Source organism: Silurus meridionalis, chromosome 14 (genome assembly GCF_014805685.1).
Source record: "Silurus meridionalis isolate SWU-2019-XX chromosome 14, ASM1480568v1, whole genome shotgun sequence".
Lineage (NCBI taxonomy): Eukaryota > Metazoa > Chordata > Actinopteri > Siluriformes > Siluridae > Silurus > Silurus meridionalis.
Window position 1 is genome coordinate 14,443,513 of NC_060897.1, and position 21,014 is coordinate 14,464,526.

Below are 21,014 nucleotides of genomic sequence, written 5' to 3' on the forward strand. Positions count from 1 at the left end.
ACTGATCTTTTCCACAGTAGATCCACGCTACCAGAATCAAGAAATGTCCCATGGGAGGTGACCCTGTTTCAAAAGAATGAATTTGCATTCCTTGCATATCACTATTTTTCTTTATGTTGCAGAAGCATAGCCTCTTTCGACCTCCTCATGAGTTCCTTAGGAGACATCTACAGGTTCCTGTTTCCTTCTATCAACGTGTACTGCAACCCAGGAACGGCTCCTCAGACCCAGGGGTTCCCGCCAAGGCTCATCCACAAGACAACACCTTCTGGTTATATACTCTTTTCGGTCATTGGGCGACATACATTTCCTTGATAATCCCGATTGTATTTGTTTTCCTGCTTATTTGGACCATGTATTGTTCAATGTATCCAGCATCATTTACCCGTATGCTTTTCGGTTATCAATCTGTCCCCCGTGTACCTAATTATTATCCTATTCCCATGCGACATGTTTGTTTTAAATTGTGATTTATCCATTAATAGTTTATCATGGATAAAAGAGGGGAATTGTGGGAATAATCCATGTACATATATGGATACAACCTTTGCTCTGAACATTAGGGTCTCATCTTCAGATACATACTGTAAGATATCCTTGATCACTAGTCCTAGATTAGGTTGACCCAGAACACTCAGTTCTTGTCTTTATCCTTTTTTCCTAAGCTTCACTGTGAGAAAACCCAAACTGTCGCCTTTTGGTATGGATAACATGCGTTTTGTTGTTCTTACAGTATGGTAATATGTATCTTGTTGCCATTATAGTAATTTTGTTGTATGCTTCTAGAATAACCTTTTTGTATGCTTCTGTTGAGCACACCCTGAACTATCCTTTTGTGGCATTTGTTACTTTGCTCGTACACACACAGTGGTTCCTGCATTCCTTAAACAAGTATTAAACACAGGATATAATGTGTGTCTGCAATATAATTTAAAGAATGTAATGTTCTTTCCTCTGCTAATGTATTTTAGAATTAGTCTTTATTTTTTCTTACTGTCTAGACTATTTTGTGAGCAGGTTTTTGTTCCTTGTTTTGAAAATCGCTTAGTTTGAGAATCGTTTCCTCTGTCTGACTCCTGTTTTACATGATTCAGCATTTCAAAGAAACAGTGCAAAACAACATACAAGCTGTTATTTATTCTATGAAAGCCCAATAGCTCCAGTCTTTCAAACAGTATACTATATACTATATAAACATTAAACATTTCCTATGTGGTCTAGTTTCTTGTAGCTGGTTTGGATTCAGATCTGGGAAATTTAGAGATCAAGTCAACATCATGAACGGTTCATTCTGTCGATTTCCTCAAACCATCCCTGAACAATTTTTGTACTGTAGTCATAGCGACATTGGGAAATAAAATTGGCATCAAGGGATGTGTACTCTATCTACTGTTCACTTGCTGCCTAATTTATACCACTCATTGAATGCCATTTTAATAAAATAGTCAATTCAGTTATTCACTCTACCTGTTAATAGGTTTAATGTTACGCCTCATCCGTGTGCATATTGTCACTGTAAAACACTAGGCTATGCAATTATTTTGTCTATAAATATAGTAAAACATATATATATTTTTTTATACAATTAGAACATTGTGTACAAAAACACTGTACCTGCTAACCTTGGCACAATTCATTCCAATTCACTTTATCTTTCTGGGTTAAAAAAATTATTCTGAAGAATCCTAAAGAAATCATAGTAAGTAGTACAGATCTACACCAATTAGGCACAACTTTATGGCCAGTGATCAGGTGTAACTTTATGACCACTTGTCTAATATTGTGTTGGTTCCACTTTTGCTGCCAAAAAACAGTCTTAACCCATAGAGCATGAAAAGCATTAATTTTTTCAGCAGTTTGAGCTACAGTAACTCGTCTGTTGGATCGGACCACACGGGCCAGCCTTAGCTCCCCACCTGCATCAATGAGCCTTTGCTGTCCATGACCCTGTTGCCGGTTTATCACTGCTCCTTCCTTGTACCCCTTTTGATAGATACTGACCGCTGCAGACCGAGAACGAGTTGTCGGGGATGTCCAGTTTTCCTGCTTCTAACACATCAACTTTAAGGACAAAATGTTAATTTGCTGCCTAATATATCCCACCCACTAGATAGAACAGTGTAAGGAGATAATCATTGTTATTCGCTTCACCGTTCATAATGTTATAATGTCATAATGTTATGACTGATTGGTGAAATTAGAATCAGAATCAGGTTTATTGGACAAGTGTGTTGACACACACAAGGAATTTGGTTCCAGCTGTTCATAAAACAGTCATAGTACATAATATTGTACAGTTCTATATAATATAAACCAAAACATGACAATGAATTTACCATTCTGTAAATGATATTACATCCATGTTCATTTTTTAGAATGCAGTACAAACTTTAGACACAAATAAATACAGCATTTTGTATAGTATTTTGTATGACTGAATCTTCTGTTCACATGAACTAATAAAAACCTATATTTTAGGTAAACATTTTCATAGAGTTTTTGCATATAATTTCTAAGAGCAGAGCTGTTTCCATGAGCTGTTTCTATTTTATATATTCAAAGTCAATTATAAGTAATAGAAACATATTCATTCAGATTTCTTAACAAAAAAAAAAATTCCACTGTGCTATTTTATTCAGATCACTATTTTTTGAACTCAGCATGGTCAGGGTTAATGACATAATGAAAGACCCAGAGAGACTGTTGAGATACGACTGAGACACGATACTGAGGTCGTGTATCATCTGTCAGAAATGTTTCACACGTCCGGAGGGGAATAAACACTAAGTTTTGCATGCGTCAAAATTATAGGTTGCCCTCTGTGATATTGCAGCAATTGTTATAATACAAAATTGCATGTCTCTTTGTTATTGCTACTGCTTGTTGCTACAATAAATGAAGCAGGACTTATCTGTGAGATTGCTTGGCCCTCTACTGGAGCAATACGGAGTTGCATCCTTCTGTGTGCCGTTAGCTAAACTTACTGTATATTGTACCCGTATTTTACTTTCAGAATCAGACTACTCTCTAAAATTAATCAATTAAACAAATAATTTGTTTTTAATTGACAATTTGACTTTAACATTTATTATTCAGTAACACTCAGTAGTATAACTTGAGCCAGCACACTTTTAGACATAAAACTATTTCTTTATTTCTGTAATTATGCACACAGTTTTAGTTCCCCCTAAGACAATTTAGTAGCAGAAGTCATAATAAAATCAAAATCAAATCATATGTTTTTATAATTGCTCATAAATAATTCATTTGTTTTAATTGTCAACCTGATGCACTGTACTCTACAGGAAAAGTGCTTATTATTTAAGGATCAACCTCTAAACATGTTGCTGGGTCACAGCTCACTTTGGGCGAGGTCGGAGTTGTGTAGTGAGAAGTTAATTCTGAAGTTGCACACATCAGATTTCAGACCTCAGATAACTTGCATTCATTTTTTCTTGCACAATAACAGTTTGAGTATGTTACGGCCAAAAGTTTATACATCCCTAAAGTTTTTCACAGCTCCACATGCCACGTTGCTATGCCTTTCTTGTGTTTTCCAAATGAGGGTATCTTCTTTATTTCAAAATGATAGCTAAGAGACATCATGTATTTGGTTGGTCAAAAGTTGTATGGGCAGGCCTTGAACTTGTTTGAACTTGCTTGAACATGAGTCAAATGCTGGATGTAGCCTTTCACAAGTTTCTCACAATATGTTCCCATCATTACTGTCTAATAATTTTGACAGGCCAAGTGTAACTCACTCTGGTATGTGGACCTCCTGGAAAAGCTTGGACCTGCTTTTTTGACACGTTCTATAAGATTTAGGTCAGGGCTTTGTATTGAGGGTGTCATTACTTTTTGCTTTGTTGCTATGAAGACATTTTATTGTAATTTTGGAGCTGGTTAGGGCCATTGTCCCGATGAAAGACCCAGTTTTAATGCCTTGGCTAATGTTTGGGGGTGGTTCTGGATAATCCATATTATATACTATCTTCCTTAGACTGTCATCTTTTTTCTGAAGTGCACCAGTCCCTTTTCCAGAATACTCAATAGCAGCATGATGCAATCCTCATGCTTCACAATGTCAATGGTCTCCTCCAATTTAAAAGCTTTGCTCCTTTTCCTCTATTTGGAGTTATTGATTATGGCCAAACAGTTGCATTTTTGTTTCAACCGACCAGAGAACACTCCTCCAAAAGAATCGAGAAAACTGTAAAACTCCATTCTGGCTTCTCCTTCACCACCCTCTTTTGTTGTTTTGGGGCTCAGTCGATCATTGGCCAGTGGTATATTCATGACTGAAGATTATTTTAATGATTTACATGGAAGAAAAAAATTCGTGGAATTTGACAGTATGATTTTCATCAATTTAATCAAATTAGATCAAAGGACAGAATCATATACATTACTAGGTAAACGTTTTATCCAATTGTGAAAAAAATGCTGTAAATTACAAATGCTTTCAAATATAACATTGGTACTGTTTCATTATTTAGAAAAATTGAATAAACTAATAAATAAACGAATGGAAAAAAATCCCAATTAAATCATTATTTGGTGTGACCACCCTTTGCCTGCAAAACAGCATCAATCCTTCTAGTTACACTTGTGGAAAGTTTTTGAAGAAATTCAAAATTCAGGTGTGTTATCCCAAACATCTTGGAGAACTAACCACCAATCTTCTGTGGATGAAGGCTGCCGAAGATCCTTCTGTCTCTTCATGTAATCCCATACAGGCTTGACATTGAGATCAGCACTCTGTGGGGATCAAAACTATTATTTCCAGGACTCCTTGTTCATCTCTATGCTGAGAAGGTTCTTAATTATTGAATCAGACACCAATCAGACACTTCCCTGATGGTACAGCATTGAGAACACAATTAATCCTGACCAAATCTCCAATTTTATTTAAAGAAATGCAGCCACATACCTGCAAGGAACCTCCACCATGCTTCACTGTCACCTGCAAACATTCATTATTCTACCACTCTTAAGCCATTCTGCAAATACAACTTGCTTTCTGATACAGCCATTTCAGATATTGAATGATCAGTCCAAGCATTTGCTTCCATTTTCCTGCACCCAATTTCCCATGTTTTTATGAATAGCCTTGCTTCCATGTCAGAGGAATGGCTTTTTCGCTGAAATTCACCACTTCTGGACAGAATTCTCCAGACAGTAAATTGATGTACCTGGGGACACTGGTTTCCATCAGTTCTTCCAGAAGGAAAGCAAACACCCTAATATTGCCTATTTTTTTTGTCATTTTTCAAAATAGCTTGAATGGCGCATATTGAAATCCCAGTCTGCTTTGAAATCTTTGCCTGGGAAGACTCTTTGCTAATGCAGTATATCCACCGTGTGTCTTGTTGTTGTTCTCAGACTTGCCATGGTGTATGAACTGTCACATGAAACTGTCTTCAACAACCTCACCTTGGTAGGAGTTTGGCTGTTCCTTACCCTGTTCCAAGCCTCCATCACAGATGTTTCTGTTTCAGTCATTGACTGTAGTTCAACCTACATATGCAATCGATGATCATTAGCACCTGCTTGGTATAATTGGTTAATCATACACCTGACTGTACAAAGTGTGAAAAAAAAGAAGACTTTTTAAACAAGCTTTCTCACTTTACAGCATTTTTTCACAACTTCCTAAAACCTTTGCACAGGACTGTATACCTCGGGCAAACCTCTGTTTTAGACAAACTACATCCTACATGTGCATCTGGGCATGCAACTGTCTTTACTAGCACACAAGTCTGCAATTATGTTTAAATGGAATCTATTATGTTAAATGGATTGTTTTGTGTACAATCAGCTTTTAACATTTTAAAGTACTTGATAACATTGGAAGATGCTTTGCCAAATCTTGTAAACAAGTTCAATAAGTAGGATTAGCATTTACTGTTTAATTTAATGTTTTGCAGCCTGAGCATCTGTAAATGTGTAAAGAAGAGGAAGAAGAAGAAGAAGAGGAGGAGGAAATATATGGACCACCTTCAGTTCCACTTGCAAAAAATGTGTTGTGCTTTGTGTCATGAGTCCTTTACTTTACCTTTTCCATACTATTCCCATTATTCTGGTGTAAGCTAAACTTGTTTTTTGTTTTGTTGAAAGAATCCTATTTCAGAACTGGGCAGGCTTTTCCATTCATTTTCTAGCAAAGTATAATTTTTCCTTTCTGTTCATGAGTGTAAGTAAAGTTTGTTTAAATGATAACACAATACATGTGCATGTACTAAATCGTCTTCTTTTGTTTAAATTATGATTACAAATACAAATTGAATGTAATTAAATGTAATATTATTAAACTTGTATGCTGAAAATTTCTGTGGTATTTTGTGCTTATTTGAATTTTGAGTATTTAGCAAATAACTATGAAATGCCATACAATCACAGTCTGGATAAACACATTTGAATTATTGTTTAGTTGTGACTCTCTCACACACACTCACCTTGAATTGACCCCCTCTCTCTCTCTCTCTCTCTCTCTGTCTCTCTCTCTCTCTCTCTCTCTCTCCCTCTCTCTCTTTCTCAATGTGGCAATTCCTTTCAGCAACAGTCTAATTTTCACACCCAAATATGAAAGTAGACTTTCCGAACATGAGCTGTTAGAAGCATTCAAACAACTTTAACCTCATATGTGTTTTATGTGCATCAGGTGTTCTTGTTTTTTACTCTGTATTACTGTTGGGTCTGTGAAAATGTGATGCATTATGTAATAAAAGAGTATAATTACTAAATAGATAATGCAACGTTTTTTCTAAACACTTTAAATAAATACTGAAAGTTTGCATTTCTATCACATGTTGAATGCTTTATTTCACACACAATGTGGAAATTGGGTCACTGTCCAGATATTTATGGACTATATTGTTCTATGGACTATCACAGCTTTTTAAAGCCAAATGTTTAAAAAAACAAAAACAAAAACAGTTTAATCCAGTTTTTGCTTTTGTTGACCTTAGATTTCTTTTTAATACAGTACTCCTTTTTTAGAGACAGTCTAAAATGTTAGAAATTTTTTTTATTGATTTATTTATTGTTGATTATTATTAATCTAGTTGAGTGATGAGTATGTCTCATATTCGGTTTGCTTTGTTTTTTTATATGCAATTTAACGGTAAGAATTTTACTTTGACCAAACAGACAAATAAATGTACTTAGAATGAACAGATTTACACACTCTTGGTATCCGAACATTTTGTTTCACCAAATATTATGCTTAAATACTTTGCATTGTTTCTTTTAAAACTTGCCATACGTGTTCTTCATTATTTGGATTTGGATTTCTTTCTGAAGTTGCAATTCATTTCATTCCAGGGAATTTTAATATGAATTAGGTCCACTGACTGAGCAGGCCATTCTGTGATAGACACTCCCGCTGACCGTTTGCTCTCTAGATAACGCTTAGAGAACTTGGACGTATGCTTTGGGGTCATCGTTTTGTTGTATAGTGAAGTTGGTTCCAATTAGTTGCAGTCCAGATGGAATCGCATCGCATTGATGTATGGAATGTCAGTATTCTTTTTCCAATTATAAGTCTAAAACCTTCCCAAAACAATCCAAAACCATTATGTTTCTGTCTCCGCTTTGATTGTGGCATCTTCTCTCTTGATCATTGTCTTCTTATGTAAAACCAAAAATGTCCAATTTTGACCCATCTGTCCACAAATCTTGTGTAAAAGAATTTTGACAGGCACTGTATGTCTTCACCATACATTATGTCTCCTGAATATGGAAGGGAGCTAGAGACTTCTCTGACTCATGATTAACCTCTCCTACAACAAAAAGAAAGCCCTGTCATTTCCTTTTTTACTTTTTGCCTTTTATAGACAGTGAAAGAAATGTTTGGTCAATTATTAAAGGTTTGAAATGGAAATGAGTAATAGTGTTTCTTTTTGTCTAACACAAAATTCTTTGATAGTTGCCTTATGATCACTGTAATATACAGTATAGGTCACATTTAATACTAATTAAAAAATTTTTTTAGAACCTTTAAATATTAAAATGTATTAAGACTTGTAGATTATAAGATTATAGTTGTATATTTTACAACTAAAACGTGCCACAATATCGCTTTCAGAATGAGAAAGTAATGTGGCCATGTGGAAGTGTTTATGTGGCCAGCTTATCTGATTGTATGGGTTTCACAATTACTGATGCAAAATGTAAGGTCAAAGTATTAAGCAGGTGGCCTTGCTTAATATCCGCTTGATGTCTGTCCACATATGGTCCACATCTCTTTTGCTTCATCGGTGGCTTGAAGAAATTCAATGTGACCTGAATAACATTGAGGAAGTAGTTAAACTCACTATGGATTATGACTGCAGCCACTGAAACACCATCTGTTTGTGAATTAAAAAGGTAAAAATAACAAAATAACTTTTTCCAAAAAGTAGAAGAACTGAGTGGAATAAAAAAGAAACAATTATTTTTTTATATTATACACACACACACACACACACACACACACACACACACACACACACACACACACACACACACACACACACACACTTACCATCTCCTTTTTTTGTCTTGACTTGCCTGATGTCTCATTGTGGTCATGTAAAATCTGTGGTGAAGTCATTCATCACTAAGAAGATACATACCATGATTGCACAAGCATGTTTTCTCCTTCATGGAAAAAATTCAGCTGCTCTTTTGCTGCCCTTTTACCCTTTTACATGAGGTCGATCAGGATTCAAAAGTAATGTGTCACCTACAAGATAATGTTTTCCTGAGGAAAACATTGTGGAATTAGTCCTGCTTTTACTATACACAACCATGACAATGAATAAGTCATGTCGTCAGACAGTTCTTTTAGCTCAGACAATGCTTTTTCCAGAAAATGCTTTATTGCTTATTTGTTTTTTGTGAAAAGTCCAAGCTGTATCCTAAAACTTTTGGAATTATATGGGTGGGACATAGCAGGAAAAGCCCAAATAAAGCTGGGAAAACAATTAAAATGAGGGGTGGATTTGTATAAAAATATCCTCTGTTCCACTTTGTCATCACTAGTAATTAAAGAATGGCTCATTAAAGAGTCTCAGATGCACGTCAGCACTTGAATGGGAAGTCTTAAAATTCCGGGATGCCAAATTATTGTTTACTTGTTCATGGAGTTATGTTATGTAAACAATCTATAAAGTAAGAAATGCATATATAGACGAGATACTGTATGTCTTAAGGTTTCAAAATAATATCATGTCTTCATGACAGAATAATCTTTGTTTCATCACCATTTTTGTATGAGCGGAATGGGCGGGGTTTTTTTGTTGATTTTTTTTTTTCACTTTCATCCCGAAACATTCTGAGAATTCCTGCAACATCTCTCTGCCAGGAAGTCTGCATCACATGATGATGATGTGGGAGTAAGCTAAACTCTCCAGAATCCTCTGGAATAGGAAGTATAATGTCATGACAAGTAGAATCAAAACCTTTGTCAAAGAAATCTGAGCCTGTTACATTCATCTTTAAGTTTACATTTTTAACATTGATGAGAATTAGTTTCAGAATTTTCCATGCGATAAAATCTGTCTGGCCATTGTAATATACAGTGGTTATCTCGCTTCGGGTTTTCTGATGATTGTCTATTATCTCCTAAATATAGTCTAAATTTCCATATAGAACACATGACTATATCAACAACATAGCAAATGCCTGCTGTATTGTATGTGCCAATTTGTTATGTGCTCTGTTCTTATATGGTTTATGTAGTTTTCTTTTGTTACCTACTTAAAAAAAATCTGTACCTTAATTTTAACTCCAAACACAATTTTAATTACTTATTTAACTCAGTGTGCTTGTCACATATATCCAACACACTCCATTTAGTATTACCTGTATGAAAAGTGCATTATGATTGTTGCTATTGTTAATAATAGTCACAATTCCAACAAGGTGGCTCCAGGAGCCTGTGGCAGGGACTAAGGACAATAACGGACTATAAAGCACCATCTTCCAGAATGGTGAATGCGGACGCTTCTCTGGCAGATGAGCTAAACACACCTTTTACGCTCGTTTCGAGGCTGCAGCTAACCACGCTAGCGGCGCTAGTGGCACAACCAGCATGCACGCTGAGAGAGCCAGAGAGGTAAACACATTCACCATCTCGGAGCATGACGTGAGGAGGGCATTCAAGAGAGTGAATACCAGGAAGGCAGCAGGACCAGATGGAATCACAGGTCGGGTTCTGAAAGCCTGCGCTGACCAGCTAGCACCGGTGTTCACTGAGATATTCAACCTCTCTCTGGAACAGTCTGTTGTCCCCTCATGCTTCAAACAGTCCACCATTGTCCCGGTCCCGAAGAAACCCCAGCCCGCCTGCCTCAATGACTACCGCCCTGTAGCTCTGACCTCAGTAGTGATGAAGTGCTTTGAGAGACTGGTCAGAGACTTCATCACTGCCTCACTACCGAACACACTGGACCCACTACAGTTTGCGTACCATCAGACCCGTTCGACTGAGGATGCAATTGCACATCTTCTCCACACTACAATCAGCCACCTGGACCAAAGAAACGGGAATTACACAAAGATGTTGTTCGTGGACTACAGTTCAGCGTTTAACACCATAATTCCCTCCACACTCACCTCTAAGTTGCAGGTCCTGGGACTCAGCCTGCCGCTGTGTCAATGGATCTCAAACTTCCTGACGGACAGACCACAAGCTGTACGGGTGGGAAAACACACCTCATCCACCCTCACCCTCAGCACTGGAGCTCCCCAGGGTTGTGTTCTGAGCCCCCTGCTGTACTCACTGTACACATATGACTGTGTGGCCACTTCCAACTCCACAACCATCATCAAGTTTGCTGATGACACCGTTGTGGTGGGCCTGATCTCCAACAACGACGAGATGGCCTACCTACAGGAGGTTAAAAACCTGGAGAGATGGTGCCAGGAGAACAACCTTCTCCTGAACGTCAGCAAGACTAAGGAGTTGATCATGGACTTCAGCACGAAGCAGGAGCAGTCATACCAATCGCTAAACATCTGCGGGACTCCAGTGGAAAGAGTGAACAGTTTCTGGTACCTGGGTGTTCACATCACACAGGACCTGTCTTGGTCCTGTCACATCAACACCCTGGTGAAGAAGGCCCGGCAGCGTCTGTACCATCTGAGACGCTTAAGGGACTTTAAACTACCCTCTCAGGTGCTTAAGACTTTTTACACTTGCACCATTGAGAGTGTTCTGACGGGTAGCATCACTTCCTGGTTTGGAAACAGCACCATGCAGGACAGACGAGCCCTCCAGAGGGTGGTGCGTTCAGCTGAACATACCATCCACACCGAGCTCCCTGACCTGCAGGACATCTACGGCACGCGGTGCAGGACCAGAGCCAGGAAGATTGTGAAGGACCTCAGCCATCCCAACAATGGACTCTTTTCTCTGTTGCGTTCGGGGAAACGCTTCCGCTCCCTGAAGGCGAACACAGAGAGAATGAGGAGGAGCTTCTTCCCGCAGGCCATTCGGTGTTTAAACCAGGAAACACCCAGGATCTAAAACTGGCCCACTCTCCATCATCACCCTTTTTCCCCTGCACAATCACACTTTTCGTGCTACGGCACATTATACACTGGACTTGCACAGCACAGTGCACTTTACATTTCATATTTTCTTTTTCATATTTATTTCATATTTTATATTCTTATTTTTATACCACACCATTCCGCACAAGGACACTTTACACCACACCTTACTGCACACGGACACTCATGGACAATCAAAAACCATGCCTAACTTGTTTACTGTTGTTTACTGTTTAACTGCACACTGCCATAAACATTTTCTGTGTACATTTTCTGTGTATGTGTATATATACGTATATATGTATATGTATGTATATATACATATATATTTATAGATCTTTATATCTTTATTTATCTGCCTTCTTTTTCTTGTTATTATATTTTTCTTAAATTTTGTTATTATATTTATATTTTTATTCTCCTTTTTACCCTATTTTATTCCCTCATGCCGGACCGTCGTTAAAAGCATTTCATTTGCATGTCGTACCCTGTATGTATGTGTATGTGACAAATAAAATTTTATTTGATTTGATTTGATTTTGATTTACAACAAACTTAATAGTCCAGTATGATTTTCTCATGGATCTGTGGATAATAATAATAATAATAATAATAATAATAATAATAATAATAATAATAATAATAATAGTTATTAATAGTTTTTAATTATTATAGAGATGTACCATTTAAATAATACAGCATTTCAGTAGTAATCCGGTACTGGTCTTAAATCCTGGATTGGTCTTGGTTCAGACTGACACATTTTCTAGTCAATTCCATATATTTAATGCCATGAAGATGTGTTATGTTGAATGGCACATTGCTAACACAATTATATATAATATGTTTTATGTCTATTATGGAACAGTTTAGTATCAATTATCAAAGTTGATAACACTGGAATTTGTTTTCACTTAACCCCTTTGTTTCACGAAACCACTGAATTAAGCTTATAACTCTGATAATGACAAAACATACGTGATAGTATTCTCCACCAACATCATGTAATTAAACACTTTATACCTGGTCTTTCTAAAAAATTATAATAAAAAATGTTCTATCTCTTACATGCATGAACAAAGATTTTGATGTTAACTATTTAAACACTGCATTTAGTTTCTTTTTAGCATGTTCCATGCACAGAACCTAAATAATTTTAGTAGAAACATGTTTAGATTGTATTGTATGTTGTTTTTTTTATCAGATCATCTTTTATGTTTTACTCCACTTTAGCATTTTTTTCTTAGAATCCAAATATTCAGTTTGCAGTGTTATCTGAGAGACGTTCTAAGACCTTCAGCAGTGTAAATTACAACATTTTAAGTATCTTAATATTGAAGTTGGCAAAACCAGTTAAGACTGAACGTGCAATGTAATTGACTTTTCAGTTTATGAAATAAGTAATTAAAGTATCGGTTTATTTAAACAATTAAAATTTTGTCAAATGTCCAGATAGTATGCAGTACTAAACCCGAGCTCGGCAACCCCACAGCGCCTGCGGCTCAGACCCGGCCTGGGTGATACATGGCAATACGGAGTCTGAGCCACAGATCTGGCACGGGTATATTTGTTACGGCTGTAAAGCACCGGGCTAAGTCTGGATCCACGTTCCTCGCCCAGATCTGGCTGCAGAGTCTGGGCTACTTCTGGCAATGACTGCGTATTTTATTGACAATGTTTGCTTTCATATTTCATGACAATGACATGCTTAACATAAAATTGACTTTATTTCCTGATCGTATCTGATGTTTGTGAATTTGAAAACAACAAAAATAGTCACACTATAGGACCCTAACGTGAGTCTCACGCATAATCATTGCATAATCATAGTTTTGTGATTCAGAAACAGGGAAATGCACTCCTTCAGTCAGACACATCTGCTATCCACATTTTACAGTTACACTCAAAGAATGACTCATAGTGGGAGGAAAAACATGTAGTATGTGAGGCATGTGGCGGTGGGCTGCAGGCTGAAGAAGAAGCGACCACTGTGACGTTACTTCCGGGCGGGAAATTGCATCGCGCTAATTAATTGAGTATTACAACTAATGAGTTTTGCCCGGTTGCGCGCCTACGCGGGTTTTCCCGCAAAGGGGCGTGGCTGCGACATTTCCCAGCGGCGCGCCGGTCACCTGGGGGAGGGTCTGAGAGTATAAAAGGGAGGCGCTGAGGCTGTGGAGGAAGCGCGTTCCCGAGAGTTGCCGCGAGATCTGCACTGCTTCAGGGGAAGACTCTGGACTCACACTGTGTGCTGTGGTGGGGCGCGTTCTTTCACTCAGTATTCTAGAGCGTGTGCCCTGTCCTAACTTGACCGGGTTCAACATTCATATTGTCTTTCGGTTTTCCTTTTTTACAATTTGAATTATTTTTTTTAGCCTTACATCGTTTTCAACTGCGAAAATGACCAAGCCGAGAAGTTTCTGCGCCCCGCTGCTGCTGTTCCTGGTGTGGCGCGCAGGGGAGCTGGCGGAAGCCTGCAGCTGTTCTCCTAAACATCCGCAACAAGCTTTCTGCAGCTCCGATGTCGGTAAGATGATTTTTAATAATATTGTTTCTCTCTCTGTATGCTAAAACTTGTTACGGGAACGTGTCGCTTTTCTCTTGTTAAGGAATGTTTGTATTTCTAGTGAGCTTGTTTACAACTCGTGTAAACATCTCCTCTCTGGTCCAGCCGGTCGCTCAGGTTCAGAGAAGAAGCTTGCAAAATTATTGCTCTTATTACTTTTAGTTTTTACGCATTTCAACCAACTTTTCTGTATCCCAGTCTGACTGGGGGTTTATTAGATGCGACACACTGCATCTTCTTTCTAGAAGTTTTCTGCTGGTCACTTTTGGGCCTAACAGCTATGAGTGACCCTGTGCAGCGTTCAAGTTCACACATTCGGTAAGAGTTGTAGGGTAGTGTTTAACAGAAAATGCACTAAAAAACAAATACTGTGTGGAGAGACACACACACACACACACACACACACGCACACACACAGTAACTCTATACTCGATGCATGTATCTTGATGACAATCAGGATTCCTTCTTTAAATAAAGTCGATCACTTTATTCATCCCACATAATTCTTGTTACAAATAGGGATGTGATCCACCATTAACTATGAAATTCCATAGTATTTTGAAAAAGAAAAATTTCTCTGGCCATGTTTAACTTATTTTTAAACAAAAAATGTATCCTGACTATCCTGGCCATCATCGAATATTATGATTAATGAAATGGGCAAAAAAATCAAAACGAATTATTTTATTTATTTGCAAATTAAAATGCCAGTGAAAATGAGTACTGATTTTTCACTGGTTTTGTAAGACTTGATTTATTCTTGTGAACTACTTTTTAATGACAGTACTTTTAAAATAACTGGACTTTCCGCATGCCATATCGATGTCTGATAAAACATTGATACTGTAGCAGGGCATTTGTTGTCGAATGCCAATTTGTTTTTTGGCTTCTTTATCGGAAAACTTTGCACAACCGGTATACGAAATATCCTGTTTCACACTTGTTGTGCTACTCGACCATTTAATTTCCAACTACAACATTGCAGTTTCTCAAATTCTTCTTCTGCAATTATGAAATAATGGTCCTATTAAGTAAAGTGCTTAAATCTGTGCTGCTAAACAGTAACATTTAAATGCAACACTGATTTCAAATCAACACTTGAACACATCATTTACAGCATTAATATCCTGAAGAGGAATTTGGATGAATCCTGACTCGAAGTCGTTCTTTCTAAACCAAAGGAAAATCCCTGCATAGTAGTTTGGATGACTTCAGTATTAAAATGCTTCTTTAAAAGCTGTACAATCTTGGTGTTGATGCTCTCATTTGTGTTTTTGCTGTTGAAATAATTTGTATCATGCTTTGGTGGATCAAGTCAGCACAGGTACCTGGTTCTGATGATTTTACAGTTTGAGGTTTGTGATGCTAATTAGGATTGTAAAACTTCAGAAATTACCATGTTGCACATTAATTGTGCACAAAGTAAAAAAACATCAACAGGGAAATGCAAGGAAGAGTTTTTGTAACTTACGGTGGTTATACTTTTGTAGCATATTAAAATATTTGTTGTGCAACTCTAAAGCCTTGCTTTAATACCACTGGGTGTTCTATCTTGCGTCCTTCAAACAACTCGAACAGTATTATAAAACTGCATCGTCTCAATCATGTGTTCAACCCCCTTTTTCTTTTTTCCCTTTCTCCCCATTCTGTCAATCAGTTGCCTGGTTAAATTATCCCCCCAGCCTTTTAGAACTACTCACCATCTGAAAAGCTTGATCATCAAGGAAGTTTGTCTAACAAACTGACCACTGAGGTTATTTTAAGGAAAGAGATGAGATTTAAAATGATCTTCCCTGACACACATGCCTCTGAGGTTTGTGTGATGAGAGCAGCCAGCCACATGACTAAAAGCAGGATGAGGTGGTCTCATTTCAGCAGTGAGTCTTTATTTTTTTGACCATGCTAAATGCACTTCTAAACCTACGCACACTCGGGCTCCCGCATCCGCTGTCCCTGCAGTGACGAGGCGCTACGTGATCGCTACCACTTTGAAAGCTGCTTGTCATTGTCATTCGCCCAGACTCTCTGCTTATTGAAGTTCCAGAGATGGGAAAACATTGCTGCATTCCACTGGAACCTCCACCCGACCATCTGGCCATGCCACGTCATGCGGTTTTCCTGTTCTAGCGTTCGTGCACCACAGCGTGTAATGGTACTGGTGGAAGGGGTCTGCCGCAGTCTCCATGCGCCCACCTGCATTCTGTCCGATTTAGTCACAATGGCTGGACTTTTGAGGATAAAACCATCTTCCATAGGCCATGTAGCTGTGGCTGGGGAAAACCTGATACCGTAGCAAGGCATTTGTTTTGGTACCTTACAATTCTTACAACTAGCTTCTATAACAGGAACATGACTGTTCCATTAACATTTAATATAATTTGTAACAAATTATAACATTGTTTTTATAGAAAATATAAAGAGGAAACAAGACATTGGGACATGCTCCTTTTGGGATAGAAATAAACAAGGATGGTAACTGTAACTCCTTGCTGTTGCTATGGTAATCATTGATTAATTTACTATTTATTACATAAATTATTTCACCAGTTTCTGGTTCCTATACAGCAAATCTTAATCAAGGGGAGAAACTCATTCAGCAACATCATATCTTTATAGATCTGCTTGGTGCATTGAGCTAAAGCTTCATTCCAGCCTTAGATTTGAGAGAATTCTTTCCATGATTCTTCTGATATCCTGTTTTACAATGGGAATAGGAAATGCCTGTAATAAATATATTCACCTCAGTTCAGGAATCTGGATTGGTTTCTCAATCTGGTCCAGAGTTCTTTCTGTTCCATCTCGAAGTCTAGAGCATTTTTTTGCTTAGCTGCACACAGAGAATAGACTCAAACGTTTGGGTTTTCCCTTTAGACAAATGTGCAGCGTAGCACCCACAAAGTACACAAAACCGATGCGACTCATCCGGTGACGGCGAGCTAACGGTGCCAGTTAAATTTAACCACTCGTCACTCGTCTCAGAACTTGAGCCATGCAAATTCTCACAAATATGTATTTCTGGCACCACAGGATCTCCATGAAGAAGCCAGCAAAGTATATTCTGCTAAATCCAATCCTCCTTGAAATTAAAGAATGTCAAATGTTCCCACTTCCAGTAAACACGGAGCCGAAAGAGGAATGGAATGATCGAGCAGAATAGAGGACCTGTGCCTGAACCTGGATGAAACATTGCAGCCCTGTATGCGTTCAGTCATTGATGAAAGTACCGAGTTTGGCTTGCCAAATGCGAACCTCCTGTGGGTGTAACTGGCATCCCGTGCTTGTGTGTGGCCCAAAGAAAAGCAGCTCTGTGTTCGGGAGCTGGTATAGGGGAGGGTATGTGTGGCCTCTTGAAGAACACACTCGGACATGTGTGCTGTAAAGACAGAGAGGCCACTGAAGGCCATCGGGATTCACTCTGTGGGAATGTGGAATATGTTACATTTTGGATGCAGGAAGCTTAAACATTTTTAGTAGTGGTGGTGGTAGTCTTCAGATAAGAGTGCTAAATTCATATAGTAATCATTGACTTGCCTTATTGAGCTTGTGCCAGAAATCAAGAACTGTAGCCGTATGCACTTGAGCACACTTGGGTCTATTTTTGGTTGAAAGCAAGACAATGTGTGTTCTTCCTTGGTGCATGTCTCTTTCCTCTTTTAAAGGAACCAGTTTGTTGTTTTTAGAGCCCCTTTTTCTCCCTGCAAGCCGAACTGAACTTGCAGTGAAAATGCTGACAAGCCGCTGCCTTTTATAAAACCCACCCAGCTTTAACCCATTAAACTCTCTAATGCTATCAGCAGGTCCAATATAACATTCCTCATTTTCCTTTTTCATACTGCTGGCGAATAAATCATAATAGAATGGCTATATTAACCTGGGGCTTATAGGTTAATGAATGAGGTGGAGCTGTGCAGCATTGCTAAGGGTGCAGTCTGAAACTCCAGTGTTATGACTGCTCAAAAAACAAAACAATCAAGACCTTTAACAAGGCAGAGTTTAAGTCAAAGTGTGAGATGACGTCTAGGAGATTAAACGCCAAAACGATTAGTGAACAGCATGCTGTGGCGAAACCACTAGCCAACTCTCTGTGTGTGTGTGTGTGTGTGTGTGTGTGTGTGTGTGTGTGTGTGTGTGTGTGTGTGTGTGTGTGTGTGTGTGTGTGTGTGTGTGTGTGTGTGTGTGTGTGTGTGTGTGTGTGTGTGTGTGTGTGTGTGTGTGTGTGTGTGTGTGTGTGTGTGTGTGTGTGTGTGTGTGTGTGTGATATATATAAAATTTTTTTTTTTTGCACCAGGCCCAGCGCATTCCTCCCTCAACACTAATCTAGTAGTGAGATTTATTGAACGCAGGACTACGGCGGTTACTTTCAGTCGATCGATCTCTCTCTCTCTCTCTCTCTCTCTCTCTCTCTCTCTCTCTCTCTCTCTCTCTCTCTCTCTCTGGTCTGCTCAGTTGCTTTTCCTTTTGTTTTCCCTCTAGTCCTCCGAGCCAAAGTGGTTGGACGGCAAGTGATTGTCACAGGCAATGACCTCTACGGCTCTCCAATCAAGAGGATCCAGTATGACGTTAAACAGATGAAGGTATATGTCGACATTTCTCAGTTCATAAGACAAATAGTTAAATGACGGTTTGTCTGTTTGAATGCATTTCAGCAACCAATGGTATGCTTTTAATCACCCCCTCAATATGCAGTGCATATTTATGGATTTAATTTTTTGAAAGGGCCACATTTCTCAGCATAAGTCTGAACTATAGAACAATTTATATTTAATTCATAATCATTTGGCATTGTAATTTCAGTCTTTACTATTTTAAAAAAGTGAATCTCTGCTTTGCACTGGTGCTAATGGGAATTTGTATGCATTCACAGAATATACTTGGTATATGGTATTGTTTGGTAAGGATACAGATTGAACCAATATAGTGGTAAAATCAGGGTCACATCCTCACATAGAATTTTATAAAGAAAACGGCATAATTCTGGTTAATTGCGTTTCTATTCAGATACGGTTAATGAAAATGTATATGATCAGTCAGAATGGACACTTCGATATGATTGGTTTAAAAAAAAAAAGGCAATGCGAGTTCACTGCAGATATTATGACTAATCTATACATATTAGCAAACTTTTAATTGATGTATATATCCAATGTGAACATGACTCATAACATAACCTTCCACTTCATTATCCATCCATTAGATGTTCAAAGGACCTGACCGTGAGATTGACGCTATCTTCACTGGCCCAACGTCTGCTGTGTGTGGCGTGAACCTGGACATCAATGACAAAAAGGAATACCTGATTACAGGTAGTGCACACTGGCCCTGATAAGCCTCGCAGGTCAACTCTGTGCAGCAGAGCTTTTGAATTTTTATTTATTTATATTTTCTTGTCTCTCTCTATGCAGGTAAACTGGAGTCTGATGGCACGATGCATATGACACTGTGCGACTTCATCCAGCCATGGGAGTCCCTGACCCTTGCTCAGCGAAAGGGCATGGACTCGCGCTACGAGATGGGTTGTCAGTGCAGGGTATGTATCAAATCGTTAGACAGTTGTTATAATGGTATTCTATTAATATATTACTCATCCCTCTAAGCTAAAAATCATCCATGGTTTGAATAGGGCCCTAGCTTTAGCAATCTTGTTACCCGAGTAGTTGATGATACCCTGGTTAATTTTGTTCTCTCTCTCTCGTATTTTTGATTTGCACAGATCACCTACTGTGCCAGCGTTCCTTGTGCAATTAGTGATCCTGCTGAATGTCTATGGACTGACTGGCTTATGGAGAACTCCGTGCAGGGTCCCCAAGGTCGGCACTACACCTGCATAAAGAGGAATGACGATTCCTGCGCCTGGTACCGTGGAGCCGCGGCACCAAAGAAAGAGTTCCTGGACATCGAAGATCCATAAACCTGCAGTCTTCTGACTTTTATAGCCCCTTTTAGAAAAATCTCTCTAACCCTGCTATGGACTTTTTTTTTTTTTTTTTTTTTTTTTTTTTAATAAAATAATCACTCCGTTATGTACTTACATTCTGTACTTTTATAACATGGTTCTGGTGACATGAAAATGAAATAGAATATGGCAGAGATGAGGTTCTCTGGTTTTTGTAAAGCACTTTGAGTCCCCAATAGCACCAAGATGCAACCATGCTGTTTAGGAAAAAAAGTTTACTTGCTTTTCTTACCACTGTTTAAATTTTTTTGGGTGGAATTTAGATGACTAAAATATAGAACAATATGTTGATATATTATTAAAGTACATAAATGATTTAAAAATTAAAAAAACTAATTTGTTATAGCATAAGTGATTTTTATCTACCCCATGCCTTTGTGGTTTCTCTGAAATTCCATTAAATATAGGTACAGTGCAAAGTTACTTATTAGAAATAACCAAAGTGATTGGACTTGTGTACAACATGGACTTCTACAGTACAATAGATGTAAAATAAACTGCTTACTATACTATGCACAAAAGGCATCTTGTAATAATTTATGTATGTTGTAATATATACATGTCTAATTTATGTCTAAACCTTAATTTTGGTTAACATAAAACGATAAGGCTTTTTTTTTATTTTTATTTTTTTTTTTTGTTCAACTTTGCCGCAAGGAATTTTAAGCAGGTTTAGGATGGTGCCATTTTTGTACATGTACAAGTTTCCAGTATATAAATGAATCCAGTATTCCAGTTATTCAACCAAAAAAGGTTTATGAAAGGTCACGAAGCCTAATTCAGTTATTTTGTATATCATGGTATTCAAATTTTTTTTATATATACATTTCCATATGTTTGTGTTTCTTTTTTTTATTCTTCAATGTCCTTTTTTTTTATATATATATATTGCAAGGAGAAGAGGTAGTGTGAGATTTCCGGTGCTGGAACCACTTGGGAAGACTGAGCGAGCTACCG

General features: G+C 38.0%; 1 protein-coding gene across 1 annotated transcript; it reads left to right on the forward strand.

Annotated features, from left to right (window-relative positions):
• Window positions 1–13,640: 13,640 nt before the first annotated feature.
• Window positions 13,641–20,402, forward strand: LOC124397092 (metalloproteinase inhibitor 2-like). The gene is made up of 6 exons (XM_046866568.1): window positions 13,641–13,794; window positions 13,914–14,065; window positions 18,578–18,678; window positions 19,299–19,407; window positions 19,507–19,631; window positions 19,815–20,402. Exons 2-6 carry the CDS (start codon window positions 13,939–13,941, stop codon window positions 20,010–20,012), a joined length of 660 nt encoding a protein of 219 aa, XP_046722524.1. The 5' UTR covers window positions 13,641–13,794; window positions 13,914–13,938; the 3' UTR covers window positions 20,013–20,402.
• Window positions 20,403–21,014: the final 612 nt, after the last annotated feature.